This window comes from Stegastes partitus, unplaced genomic scaffold (assembly GCF_000690725.1).
Source record: "Stegastes partitus isolate 25-593 unplaced genomic scaffold, Stegastes_partitus-1.0.2 Scaffold12, whole genome shotgun sequence".
NCBI classification, from domain to species: Eukaryota; Metazoa; Chordata; class Actinopteri; family Pomacentridae; genus Stegastes; species Stegastes partitus.
The window spans coordinates 94,585-117,144 of record NW_007577743.1 but is presented as its reverse complement, the minus strand read 5'-3'; the positions used below and the strand labels follow the sequence as shown (position 1 = coordinate 117,144).

General features: G+C 40.0%; 1 protein-coding gene across 3 annotated transcripts; it reads right to left on the bottom strand.

Annotated features, from left to right (window-relative positions):
* Positions 1-13,893: 13,893 nt before the first annotated feature.
* Positions 13,894-22,560, bottom strand: znf217 (zinc finger protein 217). 3 transcript variants are annotated; one of them, XM_008287658.1, is made up of 5 exons: positions 22,104-22,560; positions 17,480-18,811; positions 17,197-17,304; positions 15,693-17,069; positions 13,894-15,563 (listed from the first exon to the last, which is right to left on the bottom strand). In XM_008287658.1, exons 2-5 carry the CDS (start codon positions 18,774-18,776, stop codon positions 15,451-15,453), a joined length of 2,895 nt encoding a protein of 964 aa, XP_008285880.1. In that variant the 5' UTR covers positions 18,777-18,811; positions 22,104-22,560; the 3' UTR covers positions 13,894-15,450. The 3 variants fall into 3 exon arrangements, with proteins under 3 accessions (XP_008285880.1, XP_008285871.1, XP_008285888.1); XM_008287649.1 differs by having other exon boundaries at positions 22,283-22,560; XM_008287666.1 differs by having other exon boundaries at positions 22,432-22,560.

Here is a 22,560-nt window from a genome sequence, read left to right as displayed (position 1 = left end):
TTTGTTTGATAAACTGTGCCTGGGCCTCTAATCTGCACTGTCCCTTTTCCCACTGTCTGTAAAACAAAGTGCCACTGGAGAGATAATGACCAGGGAACATCGATGAACTCATTTCATCAATTTGTAACACTTGACAATGAAAAAGGGCAGGCATTTTTCAAGCAGCAATGTCAAAGTTTATTGCTCTGGGTACGGTCTTATTGGAAGCCAGACATCTTGAGCAGCATTCAGTTCTAATTTATGGGCCCCAATGTGCCAGTTACTTTTAAAGGAAATGTTTGGATACTGGGAGGATATTAGTGTTGCACCTGGGTTGTCTGATTCTCAGGGCCACCGGGGATTCATGTGTCATGTTAGAAAATACAAAAACAGCAGAAGAGAGGCTGAGACTCCAGCTATTTGCAATGCAAGAAAATGCTGCTTAGGACATAAATCATGCTGAGATGTTACATGCAAGTCACACATGCATGGATGCAAGGGCCAAATAAATGCTTGAATTCTAATGTTCTTGGCCAAAGTGTGTTCTCAGAATATTAAACACGCCATAAGTAACAACAACAAATAGGCGTAAAGGTAAGAATTTAATCTTTATTCATTGGAGGAAATTAATGTGGAAACACATACAGCACAATGTTTTTTTTTTTTTTTTTTTTTAAGTCTCTTTTGTGGCTGTGCTCTTTAATTAGAAATGAACAGGTTGCAGTCAGGGTTGTTTTGATGAACTGTCCTTCATGAAGAAGCTTTAAATACATCTGAAACTCATCAGTCCAGACCAGCCTGGTTCTGGTCAGAGTACACTCCAATAAATTACTGTTAAAAAAAAAAATCGAGCCCGAATTCAAACAGTAGTGCACAGTTTTTCCAAAATACTGTTAAAAACTGTAAAATCTTGTGTGTCTTTTGTGGAGCCAAAAACAAGAATGCCCATAAACAGCAGGCTGTTAAAGCTGACTGATTTAATAGACAACAGTTTGTCATACATTGCTGCCTTTGAAAAAAGTTCCCTTTTCTTTTATCCTTCATTCTTTTACATGTTTTTGTGATATATGCATCTTAAATTTATCACACAATTGGTAGATCGCAATTCTAGATCAAAAAGATTAAAGACACCACTGTTAACAACGATTGTCTGCAATTCACATTCACATTTAAACCTTTAACAAGAGGAAAATGTTGCAGCTTACATACAGCTACAGTTAATGTCGATTACTGTGACAACACTATACAAATACAGAATATTATTGGTAAGTAAGCGCATATTCTACTGCAGAGTTCTCAGATCAGGTAAAAAGTAATTAACTGTATCATTGTAACAATGCAGTTAAAGACTGCGATAACCACAGCTGCCAGAATTTTATTGTAATTATACAGGAAAATTTGTGTAGTTCCAAGGTTCCATTTTTTTTGAGGCTTCACCAAAATCTACCATCAGGATGTCCCCTAAAGTTCCTCTTTATTGTTGCACTGTACTTCTCGCTTATTGTATGACCTGAGTTCACGTCTTTTCCTGTCTGAAGTATGTTTACAATATCAGAATTAGAATCAGAATCCTTTTTATTGGCATTATGCATACGCTTCCATACACATAATGAAATTGCAGTTGGAAGTCACAGATTTCAGCAAAAAGAAGAAAAATGTCATAAATAGACTTAGAAAGAAAGCCGAGAGCTGCCATCTTGCATCTACACATGCTTTTCAATTGATATCAGTTTTAGCTTCATAGTAAGAAACATTTTTGAAGATTTTTTTGTGGCCTATTTACCTTTCCAAGAGGAGACTGAGGAGGAAATGGGCAACGACATGCAGCAAGTGGTCCGGCTGACCGAGAATCGAACTGGAGATCTGCCGTTCAGGGCATATGTGCCCATATGGTACATGCCCAAACCACTCAGCTATCGGCTCAAAGCTTTTTAACCATTTGTTCTCTCTATAAATGTCACTTAAAGCTATATTGCCACCAGTTTTGCCCACAGTGTGATATTTTTATTCAGTGGTCATCCCAAAAAGCCATCCTCAAGGACTAATATGTATTTTTTTTTTTTAAATCACATAACACTTCACATCATTACATGGTTATATTTTTTTGTGCATTAATGCTACCAATCATTAACCATTGTGAAACCATTGTCGGGTCCAGGTATTGTGTCCCCTGTGTGAATATGTGTCCTCATGCAGACACAACAAAAAAAGAAAGGCCCACAGTGTTAATGGAGAAAGAGGCAGGGACTTAATAATGTTCAACACATTCTAAAAGAAGCAAATATATATTGTTAGATTTAAATAACTTTAAGGCAGAAATTGATTGTTTTTTATAGGGAAAAAAAAAACCCTTTGGATAAGTAAATTTGCGTTTTAGGGGCTTAATCAATGATACTTCTATGGTTTTACTGGTGGTCAAAAATCTATACAGGATGCCTTTAAAAGGGAGCCGACACCTTAAAATACATTATTACGACAGAACTACCACCCTGGAGGCTGCAGGTTTTCCTAAATCCAACAGAGAGAGCTGAGGTTTGTAGAAGTTCTTATTTATTTGCTCTTTTTTATTTGATATGTCAAAGATGTTTACTGTATATTGTATATAACTTCTTAATAATTTTGATACACTCAACAAACAAAATTCACTGAATGGCAGGATTACAGCACAGATAACAGCTGGTGGGTTAAATCAAGCTGATAAAAGGTAAAGTTTTATCTTTATTTTATATGTTTAAATATGCAGCTCTGTGTTTATGAGTATTGCTGTTTTGTCTTTATAATTTTGCTTAGATATTCCTGTAATCTCACTATGAATTGTAGCAGTTTAATATTTTACCAGCCTTGGTGATCCCTAAACTTTTCATCTATCATCAGGTTACATTTTCAGTTGCTAAATGCTAAAACATGCACAACCACAATTATAAACACAACACCAGAATAAAATCTGTAGGCTAGTGTTGCCACTGTGAGCATGTAGCAGTGCTTACATTAACATTTAGCTCAAAGCTCCTCGGCACAGTCTCACAGAGCCCACAGCATGGCTGCACACTGCAGTCTTTGTAAAAACCAGCCTTGAATTAGTATGATGTCATTGGCTTTATGAAACAGATTAATCCTGGTTTGGTTTGTTAGGCTCATTCAAGACAGGCTTGTCACAGTAAGCACTGCTTTTCTGAGACACCTTTATGAAACACTGAGACGCCCCTCTGGTCATCCATGACACCAGATCAGTCTTCGTTGTTCAATAAAGGTCTCAGAAACCGTTACAGTTTTTTTTATATATTATTCCAATTGATGTGCAACTGCTTGGTCTTTGGAAAACTAAAAAGTTACAAGCTGAGGAGTCCCACCTGTTTACAGAATAGTTGAGTTTGTCTTTATTAATTTTACACAAATCTTCCAACTATTTTGTAGATTTTTATGCTTGCATTTTTGTATTATATATATGTACAGGGTGCATTTCTGTATGCCCAATAACCCCAGTATTGTTTTCTTTACTGTGCCGTGCGCTCCCTCGCAGACAATTTATCTGGTGCAAAGTCAAATCATTTATTTCCCCTCATTCATCCTGTTACAATGAGAGACCCAAGAAAGAACAGCCAATTTAGACTGAAAATCCCAGTTCAGCTCAGGGTAATCTGATTTCTCTGCTCCCCAGAAATCTACATGTATAGTGCTTATCAACTGGATTACTGGCAGGTAGGAAGAATAACCCAATTTGAGGTTACTTGTTTCTCTGTGTGTAGTATTCAGTGTCACATTGCATTAGAGGAGGAGGACTATTGCTTTGTGGAATGGATGCGTAACTTCCTCGCTCCTCCTTTCCCAGATCTGGCTGCTCATTCGTTTGCATGTTTTGTTTTTAAATGTAAATGTACTGCAATCAGATAATGGCTTTAGGAGATGCATTTAAAAGGAGGGGGGGGGAGAAGCTGCTCTGATCATTCCAACTTTTTTCATTTTTTTCTATTAAAAGCAGCGCCATTTTTCTTCTTCCTCCTTACCAGGCATGTGGTGGAAGTGATAGATCCGAGAGAGGTTTACTGGAATTGTGACGGAGTGGGCACCTTCTGTATGTGGTCCCACTCTGATCCCAGCATGGACAATAAGAAACCTGCTCCCATGACTCCCACTCCTTCCCATTTGCAGATATTATACAGGTTCCAGTCTGGGAGGTGGCAACGGATGACCGCTCTCCATGTATCCTCGTCACCCCAGAGGTCAATCTGCCTCCGCTGTGCTTATTGATAAAGGGTGACACGCTGATGTAGACACAGGAGAAAATATACTCGGGGGCCAATCACTGCTCTTCCCTTGTTTCCGGAGAGGGAGACCTTGCTTAATGTATAAATACTGTGTCGGGACACTATTCCCTCACCTATTGAGTGACTATAAAAGAAACGGAGTGGAAACCATCAGGGATGCAGGGAGCCATGTCAGTTTCCTTTAGACACAGTCCTCCTAATATCTTTTAAAGGAAACAATCATCTTTCCTGATGAACCAAAATGTCCTATAGCGGCCAAGGTCAAGTACGGCGAGTACCCACACCCACACACACACGTAGAGACACACACAGCGACAGTAAATGCATCATGTGTTCAACTGTGCATTGTGTCCTCTTATTTTCCCAGTAGTCTACTACAGAGCAGGTTTTGATCTCAAGGTGCTGAAAGGCAGACGCTTTAAAAGCTCCTTCACACAAAAGTGGCAAATAACACATTAACATCTTAATATAGCCTAAAGGCAGTTCTTAACTGTGTGTCATAATCATATCTATAGACCTGCCTGCTCAGCATATAAACAATTCATATCATGTTTCATAAGCGTAACGTAGATGCAAACAAATATCAAGTATTTGTTACTATGACTGTAGTTCATCCTATGAGTCATTCATAATTGGCTTTCAAACTGATTTTTATTGGTGCAAATGGCCAACAGACAACACAGCACTGCAAAACAACGCAGCAAAAAGCAAAAAACAGTATGCAACATTACACAAAGTGATAACTTTATTTAAATCTAGCTGAGGTCAACAGAGGTCCTATGCATTAACTGCATACAGAACATGAAACGACATGCACTTTTTTGGGGCAGAACTGTGTCAGAGGGAGCAAAAATAAATAAGTCAGTAAATTCGTTCATCAATAAATGAGCATTTGAATAGCTGGAAAAAAAGCCTGCATGCATAACAATACTAAGCTCATGTAGGTTATGTGAGTATTGTGTTGAGGCCCTGAACCCGGCCTGGTTTTTCTTAGCATGGAAGAAAAAAATGTAACATATAATAACATTGTAATCATATATAATCGCATACAGTATGTTCAATAGTTCTAAACATTTTTATAAACAGTTGTCTGCGAGCTATTTGTACAAGTTAATATGTTAAAACGCAGTAAAGTTTTGGAATAAACAACCTGAAATGGTAATATTCATGAAGGAATTTTTAAAAGTACAAAAAGTTGTTTTTTCTTTAATATACTATATATTGACTGTATATAACTAAGCATTCAATAATTGTCTGTAGACATGCACAGTAGATTAAACTGTTTATCAATGTGTGTGTGTGTGTGTGTGTGTATGATATATCATTAGAACTTGTGTATCAAATGTTGACATTTGTTTTAAATTTGTGGTTCGGGATAAAGGGAAAAAAGAACAAAAAAAAAAACTACTGTATTGTTAAGGATGGTGTAAGTGTTTAAACACAAGTTATGCATACTTAATGTTGAATTATAATGATTCATAAATACAGAAAAGTCCCTATATCAGCTTACGACTACATGAAGTCAGACATATATCAAATCACATCTAATGTATTTGTAGAGCACATTTTAGACAACCTGACTTAACCAAAGTGCTGTTCGTGTTATTAGACAGGCAGTCACAAAATGATGTGCAATCGTCAAGACAGAATAATATTGGTAAAAGTAATTTTAAAACAAAATTGAATAGTTTAATAATTCAGAAATGAGCAGAATATAAGCATTTATTTATTGTTTATGTGGCCTACTGTGGGTAAATACCCATTTGGGGGCAGGTTAAACAGACTGCTGCACGGACACTCAAAAATCTAGAGCATTTAATTTGTCCAAAAATAAGTGATCTCATGAATAATGATGATGTCTTGAAAATATATTATCGCTGGTATCAAATATAACATGTTCTATATACAGTGTAAGCTGAGGACATAATGTCTTAGGTGACATTGTATGTTCTACATATATTTGCTGCACTGTAGCTTGTAGATGAGAACTGTAAAACCGGGAAACTCAGGGAAAAAACACTTGCTTAGGGGTGCCATGTCCTACCACCAATCACTCTCCCCTTCTAAAGGGGCTCCAATGGCACCTGAGGGGGAATCTCATGGCTGTCATCCCAGAAAGCCTGCCGCACTGATGCCTGCTTACCATCTGCTCCCCATATGAGCAAACACAGGCAATTGTCTCAGAGAAGGCACCTCAATCACACTGCCATTGAACTAATATACTTTAACATGTTTTTCGGGTAGCTTTGGACAACATCTCGCTAGAATCTGTAATGCTGAAAGTCCCTATTTGGCTTGTGGAGATAACAGTAAATGATTGTGTGTGCACGCGGTGTAGGTCGAGCGCGCTTGAAATGTATATCATATCCCTGCCCTGTCTCAGCATGGACTTGGCATCTGACAGTGAAAAAAGCCGAACAGTGGGACCCTGTCAGTGTTACACTTCCTGTAAATAACCCCTCCATGCCTTTGGTTTTATCATTCCCTGCAAATGATTTCAGGCCCCTCCAGAGTCAACAAGAAATAGCATTATTTTATGGCATAGAAAAAGAGAGAGATAAAAAGAGGAGCCAGGGAGAGAAAAAGGGAGATGGGGCTAAAAAAGGTCCTTCAGGGAACATGGTGTAAATGAAGTTCCAGGAATGACACAGGCGAGCAATGAGGCGTGGATGGAAAATATACGCTGCACATCATCGGATAGAGATGCCAGTGGAAATGGCTTCATTGAAGTGTCAGCCCTCATCCATCAATCAATCATCCGCAAGAAACAATAACGCTGTGGCGATGGGGCAGCTTTTATGGGGCTTACTCATGGGTATCGGAAACAGCACTTAAGTGTAGTTCTGACACTGGGAGAAAAACAGAGATGAGGTGCTCGGCTTATTCCACATGCAGGTAGAGCAGATAAGAGGGGGGGAGGGAGGGACTAAGTATACAGTGCCCCTGTGGCAGTGGAGCTCGGACAGAGGAGTTTTTATCTCTACAGCAGTGCTGGATTTCTTCTTATCTTTTGTACATCCACTTTGTCCTTATTATTAGTTTGAGATGTTGTGGATTTAAAGTATGACAGGGTTTTTTCCTGGCTCAGAATGGGCCTTCTGGGTGTGACCACGCACAACAGTAAGTGTGATCAATCATCTATGTTAAAGGCAATTAGTCTGTGTTACCTTAAAGAAACGTGTGCTTTTTCCTGTTTTTTGAGACCATATGATAAACAAAAATGTGAATTATGACTGAGCAAATGAAACTCAGATTAACAAAACAAGAAAAGAAAAACTGAATTGCTACTTTTATTCTCAATTCTTATCATTTTGGCCTTTGGGGAAAACCCCATGTGATTATTTGTGTCACTGTACAAGTATTACAATGACTGTAGTCTGACTAAACTAATGCAGACTGCAAGCATAAGCATGCCATTGGCTGTATATTTCACACAGCTTTATCCTCCCCTACCACTAGCTCTGTGTTACCATTTTCCAAATCCCCTTCACTATGGGAAACAACAACAACCTCTGGGCAAGCAACCATCCACACTGCAAATTTCAAGTTTTTAAGGGTTTAGATAACAAAGGAAATGAAGGCCCTTTTTTATGGCAGCACTCACCTCTTTGGGTGCAAAGTTCCACCCAAACAATTCCCCTTGTCACTATTTTGCAGGAACACTGTTGCTGCAGCTTTTACTTAGCTCTACCCAATACGATTTGGCCCAATATCAAGATGATACTGAGGTGCAGTCAGACCATTCTGTACTGCAGAATGATCAGTTATTGAAACTGAAAGAGCAGCAGCTCTAAAAGCTTGTATTTAGGTCTAATAGTGCTTTGAGGAAAATACTCATTCAATTCAGTTCAGTTTTTTAATATATATAGAGCTAGTTCATAACATTTGTAATCTCAAAGCACTTAACATAGTTTCTACAGTTCTAACATTCACTAGGTATGGTCACCATTTCAAATTGCTGTGAAGACATGGTTTCTTTCACTAATTATACTAAAGACAAAGTAAATCTGAGGCTGTTATTATCAATTTTGCAGGTGTTTGTTCACAAATTAGGGCTGCATGGTGGAGCAGTTGGTTAGCACTGTTGCCTCGCAGCAAGAAGGTCGCTGGTTCGCGTCCCGGTGGGGGCACCGGGACCTTTCTGCATGGAGTTTGCATGTTCTCCCTGTGCAGCGTGGATTCTCTCCGGGTTCTCCGACTTCCTCCCACAAGGTCCAAAAAACATGTTGAGGTTAATTGATGATTCTAAATTGTGCATAGGTGTGAATGTGAGTGTGCTTGGTTGTCTGTCTCGAAGTGTAGCCCTGTGATAGACTGGTGACCTGTCCAGGGTGTCCCCTGCCTTCACCCTGAGTCAGCTGGGACAGGCTCCAGCCCCCCTGCAACCCTAGTGAAGAATAAGTGGTGTATAGATAATGGATGGATGGATGTTCATAAATTAAGTTTGACAAATGCCCACCAGCTGGTGGCACGAGATCAAAAGTCATGGGATCACTAAAGTTGGCCAGATTTGGCCTCTGGGAGCCATGAATTTTTCCACCAAATTTCATAGTAATTACTCCAACAGTTATTCAGCTATTTCTGTCAAAACCAAGCAGCAACCGCTGATCTAAAAAAAATGAAGCCAGCATGGAGTGCAAAAATTCGCAGTTCCTCAAATGACCACTAGAGGCTCCAAAAGCAAATCAATCCCCATGTTAAAATATCCACCTTTACAGCAGAAATAAACATGTTTACAACCTGGTATAATAGGGCAGTTTTGGTCTCTAAAACTAATTTACAAGTTCATGACAACTGTATGGGGTGTGAACGTTTATATAACTCACCCATTTAAATTGTATTAAGGCTATGCATAAGACATATGCTTGCATGGCCTGCCTCAACTGCACATACGCTCCACCTTGTTGCTTGTTCATGGATAAGCTGGGAGTTAGGAGGAGTCAGATACTACCAAGCAGTGACCGCCAGAGTCACCACGCTGAGCTTCTAAACTGCTGGTCATGAAACCTAGAAATGACATCTTGGAAGGTTTATTTACAGTCCATGGTCAAAATCAGAGTGGTCACCCAACCAACATTGCCATGAGACAGACACTAGTCTGCTTAAAAAGATTCATAGAAAGTCATCTGTATTTTTGTACTTGTTATACAAATTCTCTCTTACTTACCCCTCACTTCCTTCTGATATAACATTTGTTATTCTCATTAAACAGGTGGTTGGTTAATTATGCTGGTAAAGCCACCTCATACAGGTTTACATTTAATAGCCAATCAAATTTGTGTTCACCTATAAATAACCTCAACACATCACAGGTACTGAAAATAGAGCAGCATGTTCTTCAGGGCTACATGCTCAGCTCCCCCCCCAACATAAAAATAAACAAAAAATGCTAAATGGTCCAACAGTCGCTTTTGCTGTATGTGAGCCTTTTGATTTCCCCAACCCAAGTCTCTTGATGGCTTCTCTGCAACATGAAACATGACACGTCATCCATTATTCTGTACATGTGCCTTGCTATCTCAGCCCGCTCCATATGGCCCTCTGTTGTCTCTAGACACCCAAATCCCTTTCCTTAGGCCAGGGGCTGTTTTTGCGGGAACCATTACATTGCTCCTCTTCCTCAGAGGAATGGGGTGACGATGATGAGCAATCACAGCCAGAGCAGACTCTCAGCCTCGAATTCTGACAGGATATTCAACAATTGACCGTATCCGCTTTGTTGGCCCAATTGCTAATTCATGCAAGTTGACAATCTGGAGGCAACAATTATGACTGATGAAAGGACTGAAAATAAGAGGAGAGAGCACTTAAAGGGAGAAAAAACATGAAGTTTACTTTACAAGTAGGGAGGGAGGCAGGAGATTTGATAGTGAAATTGCTAAACACATCCTCGGTCGCAGATCCAAAAGTCAACATAACCTCTTGTAAAACCAAACACACTGAACAGATGAATGGACTGCAACGCATGCATAAAATGCCATTTGTGTATTGAATTGTGCATTAAAATGGCTGCTGTGGGAATCCTTATCACCAGATCTAATGTGATGAAAGAAACTTGATAAGGAGCCGTGAAGACCTCAGGTGTTTTATGCCAAAGAATTAAAAAAAAATTATAATAAAGTCCCGAGTGAATTCGCCTGAAACGTGTAATTTCTTGGGTCATCCTTGTCTAGATGTCTGTGCATAATTGGTGAAGAGGCATGGTATTGAGGGGGAATGAAAAAAAAAAAGATGTGGTCAAATAATCAAAACACTAAAATCTGTTTTCAGTAACTGACTTGAGTGAAGCAAAATTTGGGGTTGATGATGCCTTCAAAAATAAAAATGTAGGTTAAAAATTCTGTCAGAAAACACGGAAATATTAAGGTTTCTTGACGGGCACAAATTATAAACAAAAATAAAGCACAGAACAGAAAGTAAACACGGGGAAAACTCAGTGTGTATGTTTGCCTGTTAAAGGAGCTTTTGACACAAAAACCCTTGCAGCATTCTGGACACGGGGATTGAGCGTAACGGGACGGATGTCATAAGCTGTTGTCGACTTGCGTTCTCTGCCATGCGTTTGCACTAAGTTTGCCACAGTGTGAGGGAATATGAGGGTGATGCTAAGTGAAATGCTCATTTTGCGTTTGTGATTACCAAGGCCCATGGGCGATATGCACTAATGTGAGCTAATGCAATAGATTACACAGTGCTGGCCCAGGGGAACAGACAGCAAACAGATGTGATCTACTCAAAAAGGGAGGAGGATGGAGGAAGAAGGGGGGGGAGAGAAAAAAAAATCAAAGTTTAAAGTGTTCAATGTGCTGAAGATTGTCCCTTGCAATTTGTTGTTTACAAAATGCGCAGCCATGATACGTTTTGTCAGTCTTCTCCTTTTTTAGATATGGAGAAAGTCAACAATAGTGTGCAGATGTGTCTGCAGATGTGGACTCTGTTACTAAACTTCTCTCTGGAGGCTTTCTTCTTCTTTTAAAGAGTACATGCTCAATAAATCACACAGGGAATAAAAGCCTGCTGCATGCGCTTAAAACAATCATTTACAATCAATGATTGACACTTGACAGACAACACCTGTGTGACATCACCGGTTAGTGTGCAGCCACAAATCTGGCATCACTTATTACTGTGAGTTTTAAACCAAAGAGAGCCGTGCAAGTAGTTTATTTGTTGTTATTGTTAGTTGTTTGTCCTATTTAGAAAGAAGCACTTTTTAAAATACAAACAAATGCATGTTGAGGTTTGTTCAGTATGAAGGCTGATACAATCTTATGTTTTGCGCTACCTGTATAGTTGTAATTCTATTCTAAGCCTTGGAGCAGTGTACAATTTTATCAAAGCTAACTGAACTACAAAGATCTCCTATTCAGACTGAACATGCAAGAAACTAGAATCCGCCGAGGCTTTAATCTTGACTTTGTAAATACTGCTCTCTAGTGGTCAATCTGAGTCATTGATGCTAAAGTGGGCCATACAATGCACACTGCATACTGAAGCATGTTGTCTGAAGAGTTTTCTTTTGTTCAGTCTGGATGTAATGGAGGTACGAGGCCGATGCACCAAGCCTTTATCATTTCTGGGGGAGTCTTACTCTGAAATGATAATCCTGTTCCTGAAATATTACAGTCCACTGATGCTGGAACTGGTGAGGAGCTCGGAAGGGAAGGTGGTGAGCATGCAAAAACAAATCACGGCTGAATTAATTTTTATCGAAGTCTGTGCCCCTCAGATCCAGAGACAGAGAATCCGCTGCTGAAGCTGTCATCGCGGGAAGCAGGACCCCTTGGAGCAAGTGAACGAAACCAGGCTTCCGGGTACATCTTTGAACCACAATGTCTCCTGGTTGTAGCACACTGATAATATTGTTTAAAAAGATGGTGAGGCATAAAAATCAGCAGAGTGACTTCTCCCTGTGTTCCCCAGATGTTATGAATATAGTTATATCATCACTGGTTTTAAGCCACCTTGAATGAAAACCACATACAAAAGCTTTGCAGTTCTCAAATATAACGTTGAGCAAATTCATTCAAAAACTTCATTTAAGTATTAAATTGTTGATTAGAGGAAACAGGTGAACCTAAACTCATTGTGGCTGAGTGTAAATGTAGCTACTATCCAAATTTCAAGTTTCTAAAATTAAAAAAAAGATATAAAATACTAAAATATTAAGTCCATCAAGAGCAACAATAAGCCATTGAAACCATGGATGTCTTGGGATTTTGCTTAAAAACATTAACAGAAGAGGACCATTTCATTGAGAGAGGCTGTTTCAAGGCCTTGAGCAGCTACTGCAAAGGCCCGATCAGTGTTACCCACCAGCCTCAGTGCTTTAACAGTTAACAGCAGCTGTACTGAGGACCTGAGAGGCTGGAGGTAGAGCAAAGGTAGAGAAGTTCTGACCCAGCTGTTGACCCATGCATTGCTTTATTAACAACAAAAAAAAAAAGAATCTGTATTTAACAGGTAGCCAGTGCAGGGATGCTCGTAAAGGTGCTTTCCATTTTCCATTTGGTGCCAGTCTTGCAGCAGCTGCTGATGAGACAGTGGGGATCACGCCCAGCTACAGAGGGCTACAATTATCTACCCAATCAACAGGTCAATCATGTCTTCCAAGACCTAAAACTAGAAGATCGAGCAATATACAACTTCCACAGACCTTTCACTGACTTAGATCAAGTACATTTCCAATCCAAAATTGACATACTGTATGTAAACCTCTGCAGACGGGTGACAAATTAAAGGAAAAACCAACATAAAGTGTCTTAGATGCTGGACCACCACATCCTGCCAGAACAGCTTCAATTGGCCTTGCCACTGATTCTCCTAGTCTCTGAACTTTACTGGAATGATGAACACCATTCTTCCCAAATATATTCCCTCATCTGGCGTTTTGATGAAAGTAGAGGAGAGTGTCGTCACTCCAAACTCCGCCATAGGTGTTTAATTAGGTTGAGATCTGCAGCTGTGAAGGCCACAACATCTGGTTCATATCATTTTCATCAAACCATTCAGCGACCCCTCGTGCCCTATGAATGAGGGCATCATGATCTTGGAGGAGACCACTCCCATCAGGATAGAAATGTCTCATTATGGGATAAAGGTGATCACTCAGAATAATTTTGTATTGATTTGCAGTGATACTTCTCTCAAAAAGGGCAAGTGGATCAAAACTAAAAAAAAAAATGTGAAAAAATGTGCCAGATATCACTCAGGAAAACTACAATTACATGACAATAAATGCAGCGCCTAATGGATAGCAATAACACACAAGTATGATAATTACTAAAAACAAGTGAACTAAAAACTAGAATAGACAAATGAAAAGCTATACTAGCAATGGTTCTCTCAGCAAGTCTCAGCATACATTAGATTTGCAACAGGTATGACTAAATATGAAAGAGCTTTGTTATCAGACAAATTGTTTTACAACACAGCCGACCACATGCATTTGTGACCTCTTCCTGCCACACTCTATCACAAACTTAGAAACAGTTTCATCAGGCCAAGTAGTACTAATTAGTGTTTCCTAAACTGCAGCTTAATCTGTTTTCTATGCAGAGTAGAAGACTGTGTATATGGTAACAAATGAAGAGACACGAGACAGTTTGTCGTCTCTGTTTTTATTATTGAAATGTGTCATACAAATCTCAAAACAATATTTTAATTTTTACATAACGACACATGTAATGTGAAAAACAAAAAATAACCAAAACACAAATAACTTAACCTAGGCCTTTCAAATTGGCAAACACTAAATTACACAATAGACTACGTCACATGTAAATATGAGTTAACCTGAGACTCTTTTGTTCACAGTGTACAGTTAACTGAATCATTAATCAGCATAGCTGCTTTTGTATCTTTTTACCAAAAACTGCACAGTCATGACATCTAAAAAGGCCACTTGATGGCCAGCCAACACCGACCGCTGCCACTTGAAACAAAACAACACTTTCAAGATTCTGCATAGTCAAAGCAAACTCCTGAACAGTGACTAAATGTGCAGCAATAAAATAATACAGCATGACCATTTCACACACAACTGCATGAAAAACGGTGCATTTTACAGCTGATAGATGTGAAGCATCACTAAAGTAGATGATAGCCATTTGCCATTTTGAAAAGGACAAATAATGAAATCAGAATCTGTTCTGTGCTTAAATCTGGGATTGTATAGAAGTATATGAAATAAATCCCCAACCTAAATTGTGTTACAGTTCATCAGTAGTAGTTGTTCTGTCATCAGATGAGCTTGCGTCGTTTGACAAATGCTGTGACATTCCAGCACATGGCAACACACCTACACGACCACGACTCAAAACATCTGTCTGTAGTTGATAGACGACTCTGTGTATAGGCTCAGCTGACGTGATAGCTGCAGCAGCTTTACAAAAATAAGTGTCTTGAGCACAACATGAGGTAGAACACTTTAACACACAGAAGGAATTGTTACTGTGGCCTGTTTGTAAACTACTGGGCCGAAGCCATCAAGTTATTTGACATAAACTTCCCACCTGCCAGTGCTTTGGAAAAGAAAAAAAAAAAAAAAGATACAGAGTAGTACGTAATTACTGCCTGGACATCACCAGTACGTGAACAGAGCAGCACATTTAGACATGTTTTTCTTAGGTTTTAGCTTAACACATTTTTAGATACTGAAAATTTACAGCTGTGTTTACGTTATCCCACATACTGTTACTGTCATAGATATCTGAATATTAGTGTGGGTTAAATACGGATTGAGCAACAGTTTTGAGTGGAAAGAAATATCACAGTGCACACCAGTGGAATTAAATTCAAAGATAGATGATCTGCCCTTTTCCATTCCAAAAAAAAAAAAAAGTCCACTGAAATCCTGAGCCCTGAAATCTCTATACAACGCAAATTTTCCTCTATTGAAACAATATTAAATTAGGGGAGCGCTGACACACTTTGAGCACAAACCATCTCTCTTGTTAAACCTGTACATCAAACACATTTTCCCAAGAAGTTCTCCAAAATAAGGTAGCAGCACAGTTTAAATTTAGAAACGCGGCAAAAGGCTTTTTACATTTTCAAACACGACTTGATTAATAAATATCAAGCGCAAGGTAAAATTATTTTTAATAATTCTGGTGAGTTTGAAAATCCCCCCGCCAAAAAAAAAATGAAACCTTGCTGTGTGTGTTTCAAAATATTACATCCTTTTACCTTGGTGCTTTTTACTTTAGGTACTTTTGTCAGTGGTGCCATAGCGCTGATTAGGGAATGAGCGTGAGGGGTCTCTCCTCTGCAGGTTGGGTAGACTGGGTAAGTGTTGGTACAGCACAATTCTGCCCCCTGAGAAAAAAATCTTTACTATTAACTCTACAAATTGCTAGAATATGCAAATACAGAATACTTTAATGTGTAAAAATGACCAAAAAAATAATAATAATAGTAAGCTGAAGCAGCTACCCTAATACATACCTGCTCTTGGGTTGGCCAGTCCTCCGTGACTGGGGTTTGCTCGTGTGCTGTGATAGAAAGATGCCAAGTCACTGGGTGCGTAGGAGTGTAGAAGGTTCATCATGCTCCAGTCAGTGTCCAAACCTCCAATAGATGTGGCTGAATTCTTTACAGGACCCAACGCCTCTGAAGCTGTGGATGGCCCTGGCCCTTGCGATGGGGTTTTCACACTTCTCCCCGTATTAAGCAGCATGTTCGGTCCATCCCCTGATGCTCCTCGAAAATCAGCCTTCTCACCAGCCTCAGCCTCCCTCCTTGCAGGAACAGAGTACTTCAATCTCTTGCTGGATGATTCACCAAAATCCATCTGGGGGAGGCTCCCAAATCGGCTGGACAGGCAGAGCCTGGCGGCATCCGAGTGCCAAATGGCTCCGCTTCTTGCTGGGTAACTCCTCTCACCGATGCCCACTCTGTCCGGAGGGCCAGTTCTGTCCATGACGTACTTGGCTGTGTTGGTCTTTCTCATGATCTCTGTGTACCTGGAGGATTCCTGACTGGGATGTGAATCAGTGTTCTGTCTGTAACGCAGGGTCTTCTGGGAGACATCACGTGGGGGTGCGTGGCTGGAGGACTGCTTAGGGCCAGGAGGAGGGTTAACAGGCGGATTTTCTTGTGGTTTTGCGGGTTGAGGTGGCGGCGACTTGGTACGACGAGGGTGGCGTCTGTCAGTCATCAGAAGTGGGGTAACATCTTTACCATCGAGCGCAGGGGGGCAGCCTGTATAACGTTTTTGTTTCACATTGCCTCCAAATCCATTCTTTTTGGTACTGTCTGACTTGTCTTTATGAGTCAGCTTTTTGTGCATTATTAGAACCTCTGGGTACATGGTTTTATATGCACAAAATGAACAGGCAATTGGAATTAATGCATTTCTTGGTTCTGCACTGGCAGGGATGGAGAGAGACACTTTTAAGGACAGATTTAATGGGGCCTCAGAGTTCTCTTCCTTTGTCTCCTCCTTTTCCTTCTTCAGGTTAACAGGTACAGGGCACTTTATGAGCACATCATCAGGCGAAGAGTAAGCAGACTTAGCAATTAATTTCTCACTCTCAGCATTACCCTGGACGAGTGGTTTGCCAAGCTTGCCGTCTACGCTATCAGATCTGTCCTCTGGTGTTCCACTGGTGTACAATTTGGCTTTAGGAACCCAGAGTTTGGATCTGTTTGGGGTAGGATTTTCCATGTCATTTTCATGTTTTCTACCATTAGGGGAAGGCACAGGTCTGCTGGAGATCTCCACACAAGGTTTGTCCTTGTGACGTCGATCCAGATGATATTTTAATGAAGTCTTCTGGGCTGCAGCATAATCACAGTAAGCACACTTGAACGGTTTCTCACCTGAAAGAAAGAGTTTTGAATGAATTTAAAAGATACAAGTAGGGGTTTTAGATCTACTTTATACAGTTGAGATAATATATACAGTTACATGTAATGTAAATATTCAAAACAAATGTGCTAAATATACCTGTGTGAGTCCTCAAATGAACTGTGAGGTAATAGCTTGATCTGTATGATTTGCCACAGTAGCTGCATTCTTTTGATCTGACCTTTGATCGATCAAACCCATCTTCACCTTTGAAAACAGATACAGACACATAAATACATGCAATATAGAAAAGAATGAAACAGGATTAACTCACAAAAGTGTTATCATCCCTCTCATCAGCAGAGGGAGCACTTGGGGTTCTTTGTAAAATTCCTAAATCAGAAGTGAGATCACATGTGTGTGTACAGAAACCCAGATTTACCTGATCCGAGGTTTTCCTCAAAGCCCTCCTCAGAGCCCTCTTCTGCATGCTCCAGTGATCCTGCTCTTGACAGTTTCCCATCAGCACAAGTCGGGCTTTCCTCGCCACCTCTCTCACGCTTGTGGACCCTGGAGTGGAGAACTAACTGGTGGTATGTCCTGAAGGTTCTCTGACATTCCTCACAGCTGGTTGGCCTCTCTTTGTCCCTATCTTTTTGCATTAGAGATCTTCGCTGTGGGTTCACGCTTTCTGCAGCAGCCTGCTGCTGAGACCGGAGCTCTCTCCCAAGAACCTCTTTCCCAGTTCTGTCTCCTTCAGGCCAAATATTATTCATTTCCTCCTTGACAGAGCCACAGTCTTCATTGTCTGTGCTGACGTCCTGGCCGATATCTTTAGTATTGTTAGGCCCAACAGCTATCTTGCCCTTTGTAGCAAGCTGCCAGGCCTGATATGTGGTGAAGGGGTCTAGCTGGGGAATCCATTTTGATGATCTCACATCTTGCAAACCGTTTCCTGGAGAGCAAGGCAAAAGATTTAGACTGTGAAGAAATGTTTCCTGTTTGGTAAAGGATTCAGTAGTGCCATCCAACTTCTCCTTGTCTTTGTCAGGCTCCACCTCTCTATTATGAACTTTGCTGTGTTCAACCAAACTGTCATGGTCTGGGAAGAAAAACCCACAAACCATGCACATATTGTAAACAGTGACCACTGGCTCTGAAGCAGGTTCCTGGATGACACCATTGACTGTAACTGGGGTATCCAGGTCTTGCTGGGCCTTGCTCTTTGCTCCTGGTTTCACATGCATCTTCATGTGGTTCTTGAGGAACCACGGCTCTCTGAAGCGCCGTCCACAAACATTGCAACAGTAGGTAAAGTAGTCCTTGTGCTTCCTCATGTGGGTCTCCAACTCACTGGCGTCCTGTGATATCTGTCCACACACAATACAGCTGTGAACTTCTTCTTTTTCAGCTGCGAGGCTGCTCGGTTTGGATCGGGGCCTGTCTCCTGGGATCCTGAACTCTGCTTCAACCCGAAGCACAGTCGGTTCAAAGAACGTGGTGGGGTGCTGTGTTAACACGTGGGGGCCTAGCTCATCCTGATGAGTGAAAGTGTGATCGCAGAACATGCAAGACAGTGGTGTACTTCCTCCAGATTGCGACACAGCCTTTTCTGAGTAGCTGGTGTGTGGTGTCATGCTAGAGCCAGGCCCCGGGATGTTTGCACTGTTACTAATAAGAATATCTTGGGCAAGTCCATCTGGGCTGTCCACAAATGGCAGCAACGAGTGAGTCGGCATCTTCCTCCGATGTTGCTGTCCAGAATATTAGGAACCTGGAGAGAATGGGGAGAGTGTTTTAGGCTTAGATCAATATCAAAACAAGATCCAGCAGCTAGTACACCTAACTCAAGATAAAATCGGTTTAAAATACACCACTGAGAGAATTGCGTTCTCTTATAGTGAAACAGGAAATGTATCTTTTTAGGCAATCAACAACAAAGACAACTCATTTCCTCTATGTGCTGCCCACTGACAACACCTAAAACTATGTTTATTCTGCTCAGGCATTATTGTTTGTTTTTCTTAGTGTGTATACCTTAGTATACAGTATACACAGCCTAAGTTTGCGAGGACTCCACTGCAGATTTTGGTACACTTAAAATCAGACTTAATAGGGTCAATATTGATACACAGTGTAGGTTCAAACTGTCATAAAACAACAAAATGCTTTAATAACCCCAAAGCAGGATAATCTGCAGAGCTACAGCAACGAAGGGGATAGTGCACAAATGTACGGACATCAGTAAAAAACGTAAAACTAAGCAAGAAAAGTAAACAAAAGTACTGTTAATATTCTACAGATTATTTGATAGCTTTTTTTGTAAATTACTTTGTTTCGGATGACAAGTAGCTGATATTTGACTGCAGCTAGGTAGAAGCAATTATTCAAATACCAAAGACGCAGCTGTTAATATCATGTTTTTTTGTGTTGCGGCTGTTGGTTTTCTATTCACATCCAAAAATTTGTCTTGAAATACCATCTATGGGCTTGGTTTTTTAACAACAGCCACATGCCTTTAAAATCCAAAATGCTTCATCTAAGTTGCAGACGATCCGATAATCCTTGTTGACTCACAGATTGCACATTTATACACTACGCTCCTGGTGTGTAATCTTTTGTTTTATTAGCACTGAGGCAACCTCCCTGGGGTTTTGTCATAGCAGTACTTTCACCGTGTATAATGAACAGATATAATGTTTAAATCATGCTAATAGTTTGATTGGCTCCAGAGTGGAGCGACTGGATCTGCAAGTTTAAAGGCTTCAGGCTTGTGCAAATGGAAATGAAGACTATGACAAAAGCACAACATATGACAGTCCATTGTAGCCTCACAGTATTCATGTTTTTTTTTTTTTAAATTAAAGCTGCAATTAGTTGACAGCGATTAAACTAATCATCGTCCACTGTCATATGGATTAACTGGTTTGTGTAACTTTAAAAAAGAAAAAACTAAGTTCTCTAATTCCAGCTTCTTACACTTTAATATTTTCTGACCTCTTTCCTAATTTCTGAAAGTAAGCTGACTATCTTTGGGTTGTCTACAAAATAGGTCATTACAGGACATCATGTTGGGCTTTGGGAAATACAAATCAACCTTTTTTACTGTTTCCTGATATTATATACAGAACTGCATAATACGAGAAGAAACTGACATTGTGATATTTAGCTTTTCCTGCACTAAATACTGCAATATGAAAAAAATACAGGAATTCTCACCAGCTAACCTGAATAATTATTTGGGAAAAAAATAATTGTTCTGGAATAATTAGGATGATTTTGTAGGAGTGTATCTACATTTTTTAATTTTTTTTTAAAGCTGAAAAAAGCCATTTGGAGCCTTTCTTACATGGTGTAACACTTTCAAAGGCATCCAGCATACTTTTTTTTTTTTTTTGCTTTGAATGGAATTTAGATCTGGTGTGGCACTACTCATACGGTGTTTTGTAGTTTTGATTTAAGTTTTCAGCCTGCCTGTATGCCAGCAAGCTCAGTATCTTGTAAAGTTAAGGTTATTCAAAGAAAATATTCACCATGAGTCTACGTGTTTGAGCTGATTATTGCTCAGTATAATGTCAATACTGACAGAATACTGACTGAGGAAATAACTAATCAATATTTCAACAAAATAATAAGCACATTAATCAGCCATGGAAATAACGGTTTGTTGCAGCACCATTTTAAGTCTAGCCTAAAACATTAATCTACATTAAGAGATCACCATGTTTAATATATTTTGGCTACAGAAAGAATGATGACCAAAAACAGGTTCTCTGTCAACAGTGTTTTGCACTTGTTGCCACAACATGAGGCCTCACGACTAATTTGTTTGACCATTTAAATCAGCAAAACTCTGTTCGGCGAGTGCAGATCTGGATAGGAAGGGAGAACCGTTTTTTCTTCTTTTTTTTTAAACACTGTTTTCAAAAGTTTTCAAAGTAAAAACTAATTTTTAGCTTTATATATATATATATATATGTATACATATATATATATTTAAATATTATATAAGCTAGTGAAAATTCCTGCATTGTTTTATGTCACAATGTAGATTGTAGAAAGATAAAATACTGCAGTCAAAACTTACAACCAACTTCAATCAAGAATAATTAAGAAAATAATTAACAAAATCCCATTTAACCCTAAAACATGAATCTACATTAAGTCAGCAGTAAATAGCGTAACAACTGGACCAATGGAGGCGGCGAGAGAGGAAGTCCCAGCTCTAAGCTTCCAGTAAATGAAACTAATTCTCTTCAACCATATGCTCTGTACCATTACCTGTCAACTCTTTCACTATTTATCATGAGCTTTGATGAGTTCAACTGGCAGCATTGATTACAGGTCAGCACAGGTAGCCCTCCATGACATTATCAAAGTACATGCATGCGTTGTGAGGCCACCTTGTTATTCAAGAAAGCGATTTTGGATGCTTATGTGAAAGTAATTTTTAGGCTTCCCCCCCCCTATATATATATATATACATCTTTTTTCTTTTCAAATAGAGTCGTCAAAGATAATTAAAACGCCCAGTAAGTTGGATTTTAAATGCACCCTAAAACATCAACCCACCTTGTGTTATCTACATGTACTGGACAATGGAGCTGATGAGCAAACGAGGCCTTCTATAAATGTTGGTAACACGAGCTAACTGACTTTTTTTTTTTTTTTTACTAAACATCATTAAGATCCAGGTGAGCACGAGCAGCTCTCCGTACCGTTAATGACCTGTGTGTGCTTTTAGGTCCACGCATGCTTTGTGAGGCAGCGTTAACGTTAGCCACCTTGTTATTCACGACTCTCCATTCACGTGAAGGGGATGCTTTAAAAAAAATTAAAAAACAAATACACCAGCTTAACGTCTAATTATTCAAGACGGTGGCTATTACATTTCTATATGTGCATCATAAGCCGAGCACGAGGAATTCCCTTCTTTGTTTTCAACGTGACTCATGTTTTCGTTTTTTTTTCCTTTAAGCTTAAAATAAATGTACAAAAAACTGACTCAAATCAACTGCAAACACGACGATAACGTTATATCTGGAAGAAAAAAAATGGCGAAATACCTTTACATTTGTTTTTAAAAGTTAAGCAGCACAACAGCACGCTAACGTCTCCGAGTAGTGAGTGTCGGCCCCTTCCGAGCAAAAAGGAGACAAAAAGTCACTTTTAACGACATTAATGTTAGCAAACTGCCCTTCTGTCGCCTCGACCAAGCTGCAGAAACTCACCAAACAATACCTACCAACTCAAGAGTTTCCGTACTGATAGTGACAGGGCTGAGGAGTGTGTTGGTGGGGTAGGGGGGGGCAGAGATAGAGAGAGAGCTCGGCCGTGTGTGGTGAGCTGCTCCTCGGCTTCACACGTCTCGACGGCGGCGGACAGCGGGCTCACCTTGGTCAATTTGTTTGGATCATATTTGTTCGCCGAGTCTCAACTGTGCAGCTGTTGAATCCTCAGGCGCGCTCCCACGACGACGGACGACGACTCTCGAGGGGGGAAGATGGAGCGCGTTCACGACGG

Coding starts and splice junctions, on each gene's coding strand:
- znf217 (XM_008287658.1), bottom strand. CDS start 18,776: ATGCCGACTCACTCGTTGCTGCCATTTGTGGACAGCCCAGATGGACTT. Junction 17,305..17,479: donor TGAGGAAAACCTCGGATCAG/GTAAATCTGGGT, acceptor CTGTTTTCAAAG/GTGAAGATGGGTTTGATCGA. Junction 15,564..15,692: donor ACTGGCCAACCCAAGAGCAG/GTATGTATTAGG, acceptor TTTTTTTCTCAG/GGGGCAGAATTGTGCTGTAC.